Raw genomic sequence first — 18,320 nt, forward strand, 5'->3', positions numbered from 1 at the left:
GTTTGCCCACTGACAAAGACATGAGCAGCCCATAATTGAAGGGTAGGTTATTGGTAACAGTGAGAGATAGCACATCACAAATTAAATCCGGAAAATCACATTGTGGAAAGTATATGAATTTATTTGCATTCTGCAGAGGGAAATAAGTATTTAATCCCTCTGGCAAACAAGACCTAATACTTGGTGGCAAAACCCTTGTTGGCAAGCACAGCGGTCAGACGTCTTCTGTAGTTGATGATGAGGTTTGCACACATGTCAGGAGGAATTTTGGTCCACTCCTCTTTGCAGATCATCTCTAAATCATTAAGAGTTCTGGGCTGTCGCTTGGCAACTCGCAGCTTCAGCTCCCTCCATAAGTTTTCAATGGGATTAAGGTCTGGTGACTGGCTAGGCCACTCCATGACCCTAATGTGCTTCTTCCTGAGCCACTCCTTTGTTGCCTTGGCTGTATGTTTTGGGTCATTGTCGTGCTGGAAGACCCAGCCACGACCCATTTTTAAGGCCCTGGCGGAGGGAAGGAGGTTGTCACTCAGAATTGTACGGTACATGGCCCCATCCATTCTCCCATTGATGCGGTGAAGTAGTCCTGTGCCCTTAGCAGAGAAACATCCCCAAAACATAACATTTCCACCTCCATGCTTGACAGTGGGGACGGTGTTCTTTGGGTCATAGGCAGCATTTCTCTTCCTCCAAACACGGCGAGTTGAGTTCATGCCAAAGAGCTCAATTTTTGTCTCATCTGACCACAGCACCTTCTCCCAATCACTCTCGGCATCATCCAGGTGTTCACTGGCAAACTTCAGACGGGCCGTCACATGTGCCTTCCGGAGCAGGGGGACCTTGCAGGCACTGCAGGATTGCAATCCGTTATGTCGTAATGTGTTACCAATGGTTTTCGTGGTGACAGTGGTCCCAGCTGCCTTGAGATCATTGACAAGTTCCCCCCTTGTAGTTGTAGGCTGATTTCTAACCTTCCTCATGATCAAGGATACCCCACGAGGTGAGATTTTGCGTGGAGCCCCAGATCTTTGTCGATTGACAGTCATTTTGTACTTCTTCCATTTTCTTACTATGGCACCAACAGTTGTCTCCTTCTCGCCTAGCGTCTTACTGATGGTTTTGTAGCCCATTCCAGCCTTGTGCAGGTGTATGATCTTGTCCCTGACATCCTTAGACAGCTCCTTGCTCTTGGCCATTTTGTAGAGGTTAGAGTCTGACTGATTCACTGAGTCTGTGGACAGGTGTCTTTCATACAGGTGACCATTGCCGACAGCTGTCTGTCATGCAGGTAACGAGTTGATTTGGAGCATCTACTTGGTCTGTAGGGGCCAGATCTCTTACTGGTTGGTGGGGGATCAAATACTTATTTCCCTCTGCAGAATGCAAATAAATTCATATACTTTCCACAATGTGATTTTCCGGATTTAATTTGTGATGTGCTATCTCTCACTGTTACCAATAACCTACCCTTCAATTATGGGCTGCTCATGTCTTTGTCAGTGGGCAAACTTACAAAATCAGCAAGGGATCAAATACTTATTTCCCCCACTGTATATAGATAGAGAGAGAGATTGAGGGGGAGAGACAGAGACTGACAGACATACAGGAGCATAATCGAACGGGGTGCCCAAGTTTTCCTGGGGCCATCCTCACAGGATGGCTCCGTGAAGGGGCGGGGAAACCCGTATTATGGAAACAAGATGGGCGTCCATCTTTCGTTTTGATAATACGGTTGGGGATGCCCAAATCTCAACATTTAGGTCGACCTTAGAGATGGTCATCTTTAGGTTGTCCTTAGAAATGGTCATCCCCGGTTTTCGGCTATAATGGAAACCGAGGACGCCCATCTCAGAAACGACCAAATCCAAGCCATTTGGTCTTGGGAGGAGCCAGCATTCGTAGTGCACTTGGCCCCCTCACATGCCAGGACACCAACCAAGCACCCTAGGGGGCACTGCAGTGGACTTCAGAAAAAGCTCCCAGGTGCATAGTTTTTTTTAGGGTGGGAGGGGGTTGGTGACCACTGGGGGAGTAAGGGGAGGTCATCCCCAATTCCCTCTGGTGGTCATCTGGTCAGTTTGGGCACCTTTTGAGGCTTGGTCGCAAGAAAAAATGGACCAAGTACAGTCGGCCAAGTGTTTGTCAAGGACGCCCTTATTTTTTCCATTATCGGCCGAGGACACCCATCTCTTAAGTACGCCCCAGTCCCGCTTTTTTTATCCAATAAAACTGAAGGGAGGAAGTTATCATTCAGACATGTTATTTTACTGTTAACCCCAATTATTAGTAACTAGGGAGCCCTTTTACTAAGCAGCAGTAAGCCCACGGTGGGCTTACCATGCACCAAACAGGAACTACTGCCAGGCTACTGCAGCAGCCTGGCGGTAGTTCCCACACCCAGCACCAGGAGCGTAACCAGACCTCAACATATGGGGGATCCAGAGCCCAAAGTGGGGGGGCACAGTTTGGCCTGCCTCCCTACCACAACCCTGCATACCTTGGCTGGCAAGACTCCCCAACCCCCGCCGGCTGAAGCCTTTCTCCAAGCCTGTTCACTGCCCATGGCCTGCCCTGCTTCCCCTCGCATCGCGCACATGCTCGGTTTTAGTGAAACTGAGTATGCGCTGAAGAAAGACTTCAACTGGCAGGGGTTGGGGACCCCCGCCTGCCAAATCAGGGACCCTGGATCCAATTTGGGGGGCCCAGACCCCCAAGGCCCCCTGTAGCTATGCCACTGCCCAGCACGCATCATTTCTGGCGCTACAGAATATTTTCTATTTTTGTAGCACTGGTGTTTGGCAGTAATCAGGCAGTTCCACGCACTTCCCTGTTACTGCCGGGTTAATGCAGGAGCCCTTACCGCCACCTCAATGGGTGGTAGTAACTGCTCCACTCTGAAATGGCCATGCGGTAAGTGGTTTACTTACCATACGGTCATTTAAAAAAAAAAAAAGAGACACCCTTTTACCTGCTGTGGTAAAAGGGGGCCTCATTGCCCAAAATATATGCTGACGCTAGTGCAGGCCCCCTTTTACCGCAGCTTAGTAAAAGGACCCCTAGGTGTCATTGTATAAAATGGAACCTGATGTCTCCAGGGCCACTCAACTCAGAAGAAAAGCATTTTTAGCTTTGAAATGTAGAGTTTTGGCCAGTGGGGCAACCTTTTTCCTTAAATATCTGTGTAAATGTCTTGTAACTTTTCAGGGAAAGGATTTTATTTTTTGGGACTCTTTTCAATTAGAAAATTTTCTAAAAGGAAATGAGAAATGTTATATTTGTTATTTTGAGTTATTAGAACTATTTATAGCGCCAATGAATATGGGTTTATAAAGTATTTTTCTTTGATTGGATCTGTTTTTTGATAATTGGTGTTTCTCTTCTCTCTAGATGTGGGCTACATCTATATTGGAATGGTTTCACAGCTTACTGAATATTTTATTCTGATTTTAGGTCGGGTATTTAATGGTTCCGGAAAACCCATTGACAAAGGCCCCGCAGTTATGGCAGAAGACTTTTTGGATATTAATGGTATATAACATCAGTACATTTCATTTGTAGATTAAATTGCTAGATATCTGAGGAAGCAACTTTGCCTTTACGAACACTTGCATTCTGAAATATTTCATAGATATCACTTTTACTCATCTAGGGGCCCTTTATAAAGCTTTGGCAAACAGTGGCCTTAGTATGCCCTTACTCAGGTCTTTCCCATGTGCTAAGGCCACTTTCTGCCATGCCCTGAAAATGGGCAATTTTCTATTTTTAGCATTAATGCCTATGCACTAGGGTTGATCATTTAACGCATTTTAACGTGATTAATGCGTTAAAATTTGTAACTTGCTATAATAATTTTAATGCGATTAATTGCGTCATGCTGCTCTCTCCTACCACTGCCCCCTCCCTCCCTGATGCTCCTGCAGCTTGTTCTCTCCTACCCACCGTCATACACCAGCAGCCTTTTCTCTCCTGCTACCCTGCTCTCTGGTATCTCACTCTGCCCGCCACCCTCTGAACTTGCCGTTTACACACGGTGGCATTAAGCACACGCTGCTTCACTCCTCTCTGTAACCGGAGCCTTCCTACTCTAGCGTCCCCCCTTCTCTGATGAAACTTCCTGTTTCCTGCTGCAGGAGTTGGATGCTAGAGAGGGAGGGCTCCAGTTACAGAGAGGCATGGCGGCAAGTTTGGAGGGCCACGTGTGGCAGGGGTGGGATGAGATGCCACAGAGCATGGTGGCAGCAGAGAAAAGGCTGCAGTTTGCGGTGGATGAGTGTGCGGCAGACAGGAAAGAACAAGTTGCAGGAGCATCGGAGAGGGAGGGGGACAGCAGTAGGAGAGAAAAATATATGCAGGAGGGAGGAAGAGTCTGAGAGAGTCACGGGGTGGTAGGAAAGAAAAGAAAAGGCTGTTGTGAAGGGGGGGGGGGGTTTGGAGAGAATGCGGGGCAGCTGGAGAGAGAAAGCTGCAGGAGCTCCCGGGGGGGGGGGGGGGGGGGGGAAATGATATTGTGCCAATGGAGAGGAGAGGAAGGGAAGGAATGAGATGAGATGCTGACTATAGAGAAGAAGGGAAGGGAAGAGAAGAGAGATGGATGAGATGGTGCCTATAGAGAGGAAGGGAAAGAGAGAAGAGAGGAGATGGTGCCCAAGGAGGGGAGGAGAGGAGAGACTGAAGGAGAGAGGAGTGCCCATGGATGAAGGAGAAGTGAAGGGATAGAAATAAGACAGATACAAGAAGGAATGAAAATGGCAGAAAGTTGAATGTGAAAGATGATATAGGGGAAGAAGTGAAGAAGAGAGGAGGAGAGAAAGGAAATAGTGAGGAGAGAGGAGACCCTGTAAATAGAGTTCAGAGCACAGACAGAGGAACAGAACCAGGGAATAAAATAATTAGAAAAATAAAATTAGTGGACAACAAAAGTAAGAGAAATGATTTTATTTTCAGTTTAGTAACTGGCGTACAGTATGTCAGTTTTGAGAATTTACATCTGCAGTCTATATTTTGCACTATACAGGTGATAATGCGAGGGGGACACTTTATGCGATCAAGCATGCGATTAAAATTTTTGATCGTGCCCACCCATGCAATTAAAGATTTTAATCGGTGAACAAAGCTCCACTATGCACTAATGTTGCCATTAGCATGTGGGCCCTTACCACCTCCCATTTTGTTGGCAGTAAGGGATCACACGCTAATCGTGCACTAATCAGTTACCCCCGGATTCTATATAGCAAGCCCAGCGTTCTGCACCAAAATCCAAGCATGTTCTATAAGAATGTGCATAACTTAATTGGCTTAACAAGCCATTCAGCATTGATAACAGTGCTTAACAAGCAATTATGAGCACTAATTGGCAATAATTAGAATTTACGTGCATAACTTGCTAATTGTATTCTGTAACTCACTGCATCTAAATTCTAATGCACACATCCAAAAAGGGGCATGGCTATAGGTGGGGAAATGGGTGTGGTGTGGGCGCTCCAAAAAAGTATGCAAATGGTGATTGAATTATCTGCTCTGCGCATAATTTAGGCGCCAGCATTTACACCAGGTTTTATTTGGCGTAAATGGCCATAACTAAATTTGGTCACATGGAGAGGTGGTCGGTGTACTCTATGTACACCGTGTGGAAATTTAAGCCTATTCTATAAAACGTAGGTGTACTTTAGAGAATATGCCTAGGTATAATTTTATTCCGTGTGGATTTTTCAGATGCTATATGTAGAATCTGCCCCTCGGCATGCAGCAATGTGGCTGTACTAACTGATTAGTGCGGGCATGTCCACTCTCCACCTCCCAGACACGCCCTCACAGCCAAAAAAAATAAAATTTAATTTTAGCATGTAGTTAACGTGCACATATCGGGGTTTTACTGCAGGACACCTCGGCATAGCCCACGGTGAGTCCTTTTAAGCTGTGTTTACTGCAGCATGGTAAAATGACCCCTCACTATGCTTATTTTGTTTTCAATTGTTATTATATGTATGTGGGGCCCTTTTATTAAGCTGCGCTAAAAGATAACCTGCGCTATGACTAGCGCGTGGGTTTCCCCGTAAGCTGAGGCCACTTTTAGCATGGCTGTAAAATGCCCACAGTTCCATCCTTCTTATTAATGGCCAGGCGCTAATTACCCAATTAGCACATGGCCATTAGTGTGCGAGCACTTACCGACACCTATTTAGTAGACAGAAAGGGCTTGTGCGCTAACTATATGTTAATCGGTTGGCGTGCAGCAATGCGCTAGCCTATTAGCGCTGGGCATGCCTACTTTTAAAGTATGCACATTAGTCCACAAAATCGTTCACGGTGAAGCCCCAGCCTACATGTCAGAGTTGATAGACTTACCACCCAGAAATGCCAAAAGATCATCTCGAACCTTCCTTAACCTCCACTTCCCCAATAGCAAAGGTGTGAAATACAAAACGTTACACGCATCAACCTTTTCTCACAAGAGCACGCAGTTTTGGAATACACTGCCGCGCAACCTAAGAACAACCAACGAGCAAGCTTCCTTCCGCAGATTATTGAAGACCCATCTTTTTGAACAAGTCTACGGAAAAAAACAAAACACATAAAGTCCATACTTACTGTTCACTAATGCATCGTACATTCATCTCGGAACTCCCACTCCCGTATTATCACATCACTCATACCTTTACTCACAGAAAGTTATATACCATATGACTTCATGTCTTTTTATCGCCCCTAAGCTACCATTGTCTCCTTCCAAAGTTGCAATGCCTATGTTCCACTATTACATCCCTTAACGACACCTCAATTGTTTCGCTTAACCCTGCATAATATAATCCCTAACTATCTGTAACAAATTGTATTTCCAACATTCAACTCATATTGTAAGCCACACTGAACCTGCAAAAAGGTGGGAAAATGTGGGATACAAATGCAATAAATAAATAAAAAAATACTCTCCACCCCCCAAGCACTCCCCAGTGCTATAAATTACAAAGTATTTTACAGTGCTTGGGAAGTGTATGCAGATGCCAGAACTACCGCAGGACATGGTGGTATATGTTGGCACATGGGAAGCACACATTAGCGCTTACTGCAACTTAGTAAAAGGACCCCCCCCCCCCCCCCATATGAATATAATCTCCTCAGCACCAAAATTCATATAGCAGCTATATCAACATAGGAATTACATAAGCTGAATGAATTATGTTTTCATGCTATGCTCACTGTAAAACCCACTGGAGAATTAGCTGTGTTGATTCCACATAGCAATTTGTTCCAGTATAATTTTTACGTGATCTAGGGATAAATACTTGAAACCTAAATTTAGATTATTTATGCCCAAGAATTTTCTACAATCACAAGAAATTCTTCAATTAACAATTTGTCTAGTGCAAATTTTAGAAAATCAGCCAAGGCTAGGAGGAAGGTTTTTGATTATGTGGAAACATAACAGGGAAATTTAAAAAAAAAAACCAAACAAAACAAACATTCCCATAAACTATAGCCCAAAATGAAAATATAACCCCAGTACAAGTATAATAAGCACACTAGAAAGCATGTGACAGTAATATACAGTTTTTATGGCTCAGTTAGGATGACAATGAACCGGTGCTCAAAAAGCAACAATCTGAAAATGAAAGAGATTGAATAAGAGGAAGAAAGGGGATGGCATGATTCATTTAAAACTGTAGTTATGCAAGATGTCAAAATACACATCACTCATAAATGGCTAAACTTTTATTTTGTAGCAAGGATCTCTTTCTCCTAGAGGAAGGGTATTGGAATGTACACTATATACCATGCTATAATGATGGTAACTTTGAGGTTTAGCCAGAACCTCAGTGGGTTCTGCATGCACCAAAGAATATAAGACATTTTCAAAAGAATATAAGATAAGTCCAGAATGTTTAGTAAGTTCAGCGTTTTCTTCTTGTGGTTATTTGGCTTTCCAAAAGATGATGTAATTTGACAGTTTGTGATTGGTTCTTCCCAAATACTGCTATTTCCTAGACTCATCCTCCTTCAGACACAGCAGATACTTCCTTATCTCTTTTTATTGGGTTTTAGGGAGATTAGAGGTATATTTACTTTTTATGTAGTTTCTTGTTTCTATAGATTTGGCTTGAGCATATTTTGTAGACGCCGGAGTTCTGTGTGTGAATTTGCAGTCTGATCTGTGTGATGATTTACACGTGGATATTCAATCTGTGAAAGGTATAGAAGAATAGAAAACAAGAGTAGAGGGTATACAGAGTCTGCCTGCTAGAAACATCAGCTCAGCAGAGACCTCTAGTGCCTCTACCAAGATTAGGTATGTATATTTGGACTCTGGAAAGCTCTCACAGTTTCCAGAGCCAAGGATAGCTTTCCTGTCTGAGGGGCCCTTTGACTAAGGCGTGTAGGTACCTATGCATGTCAGTCTGGAACTACTGCCCAGCTACCGCACGTCTCGGGCGGTAATTCCATTTATTACGTGCGTCCAAAAATATTTTTTATTTTCTTACACGTGGTGCTAACCGGGCGGTAATCGGCAGCGCATGCACGCTGATGATTACAGTCCGGTTAACGCTTGAGACCTTACCGCTAAGTCAGTGGGTGGCGGTAAGGTCTCAGGCCCAAAATGGATGCGCACCAATTTTTATTTTGCCGCACGTCCATTTTCGGCCCCAAAAAAGGGCTTTTTTGGAGGTGTTCTGAAAAATGGATCTGCACACACGTCCAATACACACACCTACAACAGCACAGGCCATTTTTCGGCGCACCTCAGTAAAAGGACCCCTGAGTAACAGTAATAGGAAGAAACACCTTTTGGAATGAAACCTGAAGAACTATAAATACCAGGCACAAAGGGAGTTTTCTACCTTGGGTGCTTTGCTCTCTTTCCCACTGCACCATTAAGTAAGAGGGAGTTGTGACTAACACAGCCAATGCACAGGGAAAGTGAAGGAGTGGGGGAAGCAGGAACGGAACCCAGACAGCTGCTGCACTGGAACCAGAGAGGGGACCAGACCACCAACACCTGTGCTTATAGGAAGAATAAGTAGAGAAGCAATGGAGACATCTATCCAGGAGAAGCACCACAACAGGCAACCCCAGTAACTGAGCTCACATTGGGAAAGGGATCTCCTACACAAATTTAAAGAGAGAAAGAGAGAGAGAGAAAACATAGAAGGTTTAGCCTGCATGGAGAGGCAAGTGCAACACTGGTCATCTTACTGCGTAGACTAGATGGACCATACTGTTCTTTATCTTCCATCATTTACTAAGCACTTAGGGGTATTTTTACTAAGGTGCACCGAAAAGTAGCCTCACTGGTGTAGACGCGTGTATTGGATGCGCACAGGTACATTTTTCGGGGCACCTGCAAAACAGGCCTTGCTCAGTTTCATTAAAATGAGTGTGCACAGTGACTGAAAACAGAACAGGGCGCCAGGCAATGTGAGACTAGCGTGGGACAAACGCTTTAGCTGGCGGGGTTTGGGGGCCCCCGCCAGCCAAGGTACCTTTGCAGTGGCAGTGGGGGGGGGGAGAGAGCGACGGCAGGGGGGCAGGAGCAGCAGAGGGGGGAGGATGTGACGGCAGGAGGCGGTAGCGGTAGCGGCCGCAGGGGGGGCGGAAGTGGCAGCGGGAGGGCGGCAGCAGGGAGGAGGCCAAAATGTGCCCCCCACTTTGGGCTCTGGCCCCCCCTCCCGTTGAAGTCTGGCTACGCCCCTGGTTAACAGCACATGAATCTACTGCTGATTTAAAATCCAATGGTGTAATGTTGTTAGTAATACCAACAGCTGCTGAAGTGAGATGATAAAATTTCAATTAATGGCCTTTGAAGTCGCAGGCCCTATCTTCTGGAATTCTTTACCAGTGTCTTTTTATGTACTGAAAGGAACTACTCAGATTTTAGAAAGAAGTTAAAGGGCTTCTTATTTACCTTTTAATAGTACTTAGAGTTGAATTTTATGCTGAGGCATGATTTACAAAAACTGGAAGATTTTAATATATTTAGAATTTTTTAATGGAATGAATTTTTGATATGTTATTTTTTAGTATGTCTATCAAAAAGTGTGTGTTACTTGGTGTACACACGATAGGTGGAGGAAAAAAACCATGCTAGCCAAATCAAAAAAATACTTTTGTTTGCTACTACTAGAATTTAGAAGAAACTGCAAGGGGCAATTCTGATAATACTACACACATAGCTGAAAAAACATAAGCCTCAAAGCCCCAGCAGACTGCTATGGCCCTACAGCCAAAAATCTGCACTGCTCTTCATGGAGTCCCACTTTCATCACAAGCTTTAATTGAAACTGGGAAAAAGAGAACAGTGTGAAAAAAAAGCTCCATCTACTGCAGAGAAAAACAAACTGTCCACAGAAAACCTGGCATTCAGCCAAAACACTTGCAGTTTCTTCTAAATTCTAGTAGTGACAAACAATAGTATTTTTTTGATTTGGTACTTGGTGTGCCATATTAAACAGATCTACATATATAAATCACCAATACATGAAAAAATGAAATGAAAACTTTTATGGTGAGTGCCGAAAAAGCTTTATTATGCTGCTTTTTTAGCATGCTCATTACAATCAACATGAGTTTTAGTGTCCTTTAAGTTTCAGAAACTGACATGCATAAACTACTTTATGCTCCCAGTGGAAATGACTTGACGTACTCATCTACTTTTCATCTGCATGACCACCTGGTTTTCAGACACAAACTATGTGGGCATTATGTGTGTGAAGATCAGCTTGTACTGTGCATTCTTTGCCATCTTGACAGCATATTAAAAATCTAGCCTTACTTTGGAAAACTTAACCTATTGCTTATTATGGGGATCATTTAACGCTAACACAGTTAACACACTATTTGCTGCAGTACAAAGACTAGGGGACACTCGAGGAAATTAAATGGAAATACTTTTAAAACAAAAAAGAGGAAATAATTTTTCACTCAACGAATAGTTAAGCTCTGGAACTCTTTGCTGGAGGATGTGGAAACAGTGGCTAGCGTATCTGGGTTTAAAAAATGGTTTGGACAAATTCCTGGTGGAAAAGTCCATAGTCTGCTATTGAGACAGACATGGGAAGCCACTGCTTGCCCTGGGATTTGTAGTATGGAGTGTTGCCACGATTTGGGTTTCTTCCAGGTATTTGTAACCTGGCTTTGCCACTGTTTGGAAAACAGGATGCTGAGCTAGATGTTCTTACTAGTAAAAAAGGCCCGTTTCTGACACAAATGAAACGGGCGCTAGCAAGGTTTTCCTCGGAGTGTGTATGTTTGGGAGAGTGTATGTGAGAGTGACTGTTTGAGAGTCGGAGTGAAAGTGTGATTGTGTGAGAGAGAGCGTGAGTCTGGGTGTGAGTGTGTTTGTGAGAGAGTGTGTGTGTGAGAATGAGAGTGTGTGCAAGTGTGTATGTGAGACACAGTGTGAGTGAGAGTGTGTGTGTGTGGGCGAGAGAGAGAGTGTGTGTGAGACACAGATTCTCTGTTTGAGTGAGTGTATGAGACCAAGCGAGTGTGTGAGTGACTGTGTGGCACATAGAGAGTGAATGTGATACAGTGTGAGACAGAGTGTGTGAGAGTGAGAAAGACATTGTATATGAGAGAGAGAGTGTGAGCCGTGCCCTCCCAATCCATGGCCATCTGTCCCCTGCCCCCTCCATTCATCCTTTTCCAGCAATTCCCCTCTGTCCGTGAGCCCTGCTCTCCCAATCCATGGCCATCCATGTTTGTCTGTCACCTGCCCCCTCCATTCATCCCTATCCAGCATTTCCCCTCTCTGCTTGAGGCCTGCCCTGCAATCCATATCCATCCATGCCCATCTGTCCCCTCCATTCATCCCTATGCAGCAATTCCCCTCTCCCTGAGTCCTGCCCTTCCAATCCATGCCCATCCATGCTCCTCTGTCACCTGGCCCCTCCATTTTTCCCTATCCAGCATTTCCCCTCTCTGCCTGAGGCCTGCCCTGCAATCCATATCCATCCATGCCCATCTGTCCCCTCCATTCATCCCTATCCAGCAATTCCCCTCTCCCTGAGTCCTGCCCTTCCAATCCATGCCCATCCATGCTCCTCTGTCACCTGGCCCCTCCATTTTTCCCTATCCAGCATTTCCCCTCTCTGCCTGAGGCCTGCTCTGTAATCCATATCCATCCATGCCCATCTGTCCCCTCCATTCATCCCTATCCAGCAATTCCCCTCTCCCTGAGTCCTGCCCTTCCAATCCATGCCCATCCATGCTCATCTGTCACCTGGCCCCTCCATTTTTCCCTATCCAGCATTTCCCCTCTCTGCCTGAGGCCTGCTCTGTAATCCATGCTCCTCTGTCCCCTGCCGCCTCCATTCATCCTTTTCCAGCAAGTCCCCTCTCGCCCTTCCATGACCCCCCCCCCCCTAGCATCCATGCTACGCTCTCTCCCATGTCCCAGCCTGGCCCGCCCTCTTCTCCCCCCCCCCCCTTCGCATCCATGCCCCCCCTTCGCATCCATGCCTCGCATCCATGCCCCCCCACCCCTTCGCATCCATGCCCCCCCCTTCGCATCCATGCCTCGCATCCATGCCCCCCCCTCGCATCCATGCCCCACACCCCTTCGCATCCATGCCCCCTCCTTCGCATCCATGCCTCGCATCCATGCCCCCCCACCCCTTCGCATCCATGCATCCCTTTTTTTTTTTTTTAATTCTTTTTAACTTTACCTCCGTGGCGGTTCGTGCAGCGAAGCGTCAGGGAAGGAGGCGGCGCTCCCGACGTCTAGCTTTCCCTTCGCTGTGTTCCGCCTTGTTTTGAAGGCGGAACACAGCGAAGGGAAGGCTAGACGTCGGGAGCGCCGCCTCCTTCCCTGACGTTTCGCTTCCGGATTTGTTTGTTTTGTCGCGAGGGCGGGGCAGAGACGGCTGGCTGGCTTGAAGGCTTCACACCACGAATCCCCGAACCCTTCAGCCTCAGCCTGGGAGTGACGTCAGATGGCTTCAAGGCTTCAGGCTTCAGGCTTCAAGGCTTCAAGGCTTCAGACTTCCGGCTTCAAGCTTCCGGCTTCACAGAACGTTGTCCTGAGAACTTAGGCTTCCGGCTTCAAGCTTCCGGCTTCACAGAACGTTGTCTTCAAAACGTTCACGGCGCGTTTTATTATATTAGATGTGTAAATAGGATCTATTAAACCCTGTGTACAACAATGTTAAACGGCATTTTCAGGGCAAACGTGTGTTATAAGCATTAGAATGCACCCTGAATAGACACCAACACAAACGTTTCTGAAGATGTTGTATTTATTTATTTGTAACACTTATGCCCCGTGCTTTCCCACTTATTAGCAGGTTCAATCTGGCTTACATAATATAACAGGTTCACAAGATAACACAGATTGGATAGCAGCTGTAATATAGTGTTTGAAGAGGTGGACAACAAAATGTGGATGAGAAAGATGGGTAAGGGAGGAAGATGGTAGAGGTAGGGAGTGGGAAGAGGGTGTATATTGGGATAGTGTGTCGTTGATTAAGGAATAATGAAAGTTACTTTAGCCAGGTAACTATAGAGCCTAGTAACTGCTTTTTACTCTGCATTTATATGCTGTACATATAGTTTTGAAAGACTGCATCTGTTCTCTGATTATGCTTCAGGACAGCCGATTAATCCTCATGGTCGAATTTACCCCGAGGAAATGATTCAGACTGGAATCTCACCTATTGATGTCATGAACAGTATTGCCAGAGGACAAAAGATCCCAATTTTTTCTGCTGCAGGTCTCCCTCACAATGAGGTAATGTAATATCTGGTTGTACTATATGCTTTTCCTTAATTTCATTTCATTGTTTTTGATTTTTATACCATCTTTTTAAAGACTAACTCAAAATGGTTTGAAATGTAAGTTATGTACCACCAACAAGCAAAAATATTTTTCATAATAATCCCCATAAAAAATTACATACAAAGAGCAATAGTAGATTTTTAAAAATGGACTCATAAATCTTGTTGCTGGTTGTAGACCTGCCACCACACTCTATCTCTGATTATCCACTGTTAAGGGCCCATTTCACTAAAATGATCAAAATAACATTTTATAACCGCAAAGCCTATATTGAGGGTGTGTCCAGCATCTTTCCACCTAGTTACTACAGAAACGATACACTTCAAACATCTGAACTATATTGCAGATAACATGGATACACTTAACACTGCCTATTAAGCTAGTTCGGGTGGAGCAGAGGAGAGGTTGCAATATACAGGTATGTGCCTCAGTGGCATAGCTAGGACTGAATAGGCTCTGGGCAGAACAATTAAGATGGGCCCTATATAGCACCATCCCTCTCCCAAGGTAGCAGGGATGTGGGAGGGAGGGTAAACCCTTTCAGAGCTCCTGTAAACAAACCTTGCAAAAGCAAACACATTCTAGGCCTTTATAGAAAACCTGTTATAGTAACAGAAATAGAAATTGAAATGCAAGGTATCAGAGGTGCACATTTTTCAAAGCTGACATATTTCAATTAATACCTTCAGAAAAAAATTCATTAGTCTACCTTTGTTCTCTGAATATTGCTTTTGTCCCTGTGTCTCTTTTCTGCCTTTTCTTAACTCTTTTCAAGGTCTTCTGTCTTTTTGACATTTCTTCTATATGTCCATAAGAACATAAGAATAGTTAAACTGGATCAGACCAATTGTCCATCTAGCCCAGTATCCTGCTTCCTACAGTGGCCAATCCAATTTACAAGTACCTGGCATAAACCCAAATAATAGCAACATTCCATGCTACCAATCACGGGACAAGCAGTGGCTTCCCCCATGTCCATCTCAATAACAGCCTTTGGACTTTTCCTCCAGGAACTTGTCCAAACCTTTTTGAAACCCAGATACGCAAACTGTTGTTACCACATCCTCTGGCAGTGAGCAGTGAAGGAGCTACAGGGAATTTTAAAAGGGCACAGTCAGAGGATGAGTCCCTTAGAGCAACCCAAGCTAGGGTTGTTTCAGTAGATGGGAATCCCATGGGCAGCCAGGACTCCTCTAAGGTAGCACTCCCATATTTTATAATAAAGAATGACTTATTGTATTGGCAGGGGAAGAGGTAGAGCAACTGTTAGTCCCTCAACCCTACTGTAGGCAGGTCATGCAGTCAGCCCTCAGTCACCTGTTAGGAGGGCACCTGGGGGAGGAGAAAACCTAGGAATGGATATTGACCCAATTTTTCTGGTATGTGTATTCAAGCAAATTGAGCTCTTTATTTAGTCCTTCCCAACCTGCAAGCTGAGTAGTCCTGATAGGGTTCCACCTGCCCCACTTGTGCGCATGCCCGTTGTCAATACTCCATTTGAGAGAGTGGCTATGGACTTTGTGGGACTACTGGAATGAACCACCCATGGTAACAAGTATATCCTGGTTATATTGGAATATGCCACTCACTAAGCAGAGGCCATTGCCCTGTGTAATATGAAAATTACCATGGTGGCCAATGCACTGTGGGAAGTCTTTTCTGAGATGGAGATTCCTACTGAAATACTGACTGATGAAGGAACCACCTTTATGTCCAGAGTCATGAAGCAAGTGTGTACCCTGATTAAGGTAAAGACCTTACAGATATCCGTTTATCATCCACAGACAGATGGTCTAGTGGAACTCTTCAACAAGACTCAAGCAGATGCTGAAGACGTTTGTAGCTGAAGATGGGAAAAACTGGGATTCTTTACTCCTATATGTACTATTTGCCATCTGGGAGGTACCCCAGAGGTTTTTGTTTGTTACATTTGTACCCCGTGCTTTCCCACTCATGGCAGGCTCAATGTGGCTTACATGGGGCAATGGAGGGTTAAGTGACTTGCCCAGAGTCACAAGGAGCTGCCTGTGCCTGAAGTGGGAATTGAACTCAGTTCCTCAGGACCAAAGTCCACCACCCTAACCACTAGGCCACTCCTCCATTCGAGCTGCTATATGGGAGGAGACCTAGAGGAATCCTGGATGTGGTTCGGGAATCTAGGGAAGAGGAACCCAGCCCAGGGAGGAATTTTGCCAAATATGTGCTCACCATGCAGGAGAGACTGAGGAAAGCTAGTGAGGCAGCCAAACTCTGGTTGGAAAAGTGTCAAGTGTGTCAAGCCTGAGTCTACAATTAGAAAGCAGTACAGAGAACCCCAGCCAGGGGACAGAGTCTTAGTCCTCTTATCCTCTTCAGAGAGTAAACTATTTTGCAAATGGCAGGGTCCTTATGAAATTTTGGAAAAGATGGGACCTGTCAATAATAATGTGGCCCAACTGAATAAGAGAGACAAGGTGAAGATCTTCCATATTAATTTGTTGAAGAAATGGGTCCCCATGACTGCAGTACTGGTCCAAAGAGATTACTTTGGGCCACAGAGTACAGGCCCTTGCAAGTTCCATTTGGCGTCCAGCTTTCCTTCTCATAGAAGAATCAAGATGTATTTTCTGGAGTGCCAGGCCGGACCCATCTTGCAACTCATGAAATTCTCACCGAGCTGGGAGTGGTAGTCCGCCAACATCCCTATCAGATTCCAGAAGCCTGGCAACAAGCTGTGGCAAAAGAAGTCACTGAAATGCTGGAACTGGGTGTCCTCGAGGAGTTGACCATTAACTAGTCATCTCCCATTGTGCTGGTGTCAAAGCCGAACAGGAGTATCCGGTTTGGTATTGATTTCTGGAAGGTGAATGCTGTCTCCAAACTAGAGGCCTATCCAATGCCAAGGGTAGATGAACTCATCGAGTGACTGGGAGGAACCCAATTCATTTTGATCTTGAACCTGACCAAGTGATATTGGTAGGTACCCATCATTCTGATTGCCAAAGAGAAGATAGCTGTTTCCACACCCCAGGGTTTGTTCCAGTTCACAGTGTTGCTGTTTGACCTTCATGGAGCTCCAGCTACCTTTCAGCACCTTGTGGACTGCTTACTTAAATCACATGGCAACTATGTGACTGCCTGCTTAGACGACGACATCATCTACAGTCAGGATTGGAGGACCTATCTCATCCAGGTAGAAGCAGTACTGGATAGTGTATGGACCGACTGGCTAAACACTAAAAAGTGTTTCTTGGGAGGACAAGAAGGGTACTCCTAGGGTACTCAGTCGGGAAAGGACAAGTGAGACCCCAAATCTGGAAGGTAGAGGTAATCACCCAGGTGCCAGTGCCCCAGATAAAGTAACAAGTACGAGTCTTCCTTAGGCTCGTTGATTATGACCTGTGGTTTATTCCAGGATTTGTTGAGAAAGCAGAACCCTAACTTGCTTCCTACAGAAGAAGGCTCCAGAAAAGATACACTGGACTGAAGAGCTGGATGTTGCCTTCCAAACCCTGAAGAGAGATATTTACTCAGAGTTGGTGCTTTTCAGCCCAGACTTCAACCAGCCCTCCATCGTGCAGACAGATGCATCAGAAGTTGGACTCGGGGCCATTCTGGCCCATGAAGTGGATGGGGAAGACCACCTGGTGGCATACATTAGCCAGAAACTGTTCCCGAGAGAGAAAAATTATGCAGTAATTGAGAAGGAAGCTTTAGCTGTCAAGTGGGCCCTAGAAACATTCCAATATTATTTGTTGGGGTGACACTTTCTGCTGATCACCGACCATCAGCCCCTTCAGTGGATGGCTTAACATAAAGATTCAAATGCATGTATCACGTGCTGTCCCTTAGCCTACAGCCCTGTAGCTATCGGGTGAAACATCGTACAGGCCGAGAACATGCTAATGCTGACCTTTTGTCTCTGGAGGTGGACTCTGATATGTCAGGTGCTCAATCAGGCAGGGTTGAGCTGAGTTGGAGAGTTTGTAAATGGGTATACAGAGCACTGTCCCTCACCCTTAAGAAGGATCCCTCATGTACTGCGAGCCACTTTAAAACCCTTAGTCCCACCCAAGGAGGAAGTGAGATGGGAGGAGTGGAGTCAAAGCCAGGAACTATAAAAGGCAGGGCCAGAGTGGAGTTAATGAGGCCCAGGGAAGGAAGAAGTGAAGCACCAGCATACACCTTTGTGACATATGTCTAACTACTGTGACCTGGCTAAGGTAAGCCAACTTTTGATTTGAAGACTTGCAAGCCCTGTTCTGAGGTCTGGTTGGGGTCAGACCTGGAAACCCAGAGAGAGAGAGAAGAGAGAGAGCAGAATCTTACAGACTGTGTTTGGGGCATGGCAATCACAAGCTACAGATTGTGTTTTGGATCCTGTAAGCCAGGTCCCTGGTTAAGACTTTGTTCTCTGAAGTAAAGAGACTTTACATTTGTTCCAGGGCCTGTGAAGTAACAGGCCTCAGATTAAAGTTTAATAAAGCACTTAGTTCATGTTTACAACTTGTCCACCTGTGTTAATATGAAGGCCCACCCTCTACCCTTGCTCACAGTATCACAGCTTCTTTAT

The 18,320-nt window shown here is 45.3% G+C and overlaps 1 protein-coding gene across 1 annotated transcript in view; it reads left to right on the forward strand.

Moving 5' to 3' along the window:
• ATP6V1B1 (ATPase H+ transporting V1 subunit B1) overlaps positions 1 to 18,320 on the forward strand; it is a 177,121-nt gene that overhangs the window by 106,534 nt on the left and 52,267 nt on the right. The window contains 2 exon segments of the mRNA XM_030192550.1: positions 3,451 to 3,528; positions 13,581 to 13,720. Of these exon segments, the coding sequence (XP_030048410.1) occupies positions 3,451 to 3,528; positions 13,581 to 13,720 (218 nt within the window).

Source organism: Microcaecilia unicolor, chromosome 2 (assembly GCF_901765095.1).
Source record: "Microcaecilia unicolor chromosome 2, aMicUni1.1, whole genome shotgun sequence".
In the NCBI taxonomy this organism is placed as follows: Eukaryota; Metazoa; Chordata; class Amphibia; order Gymnophiona; family Siphonopidae; genus Microcaecilia; species Microcaecilia unicolor.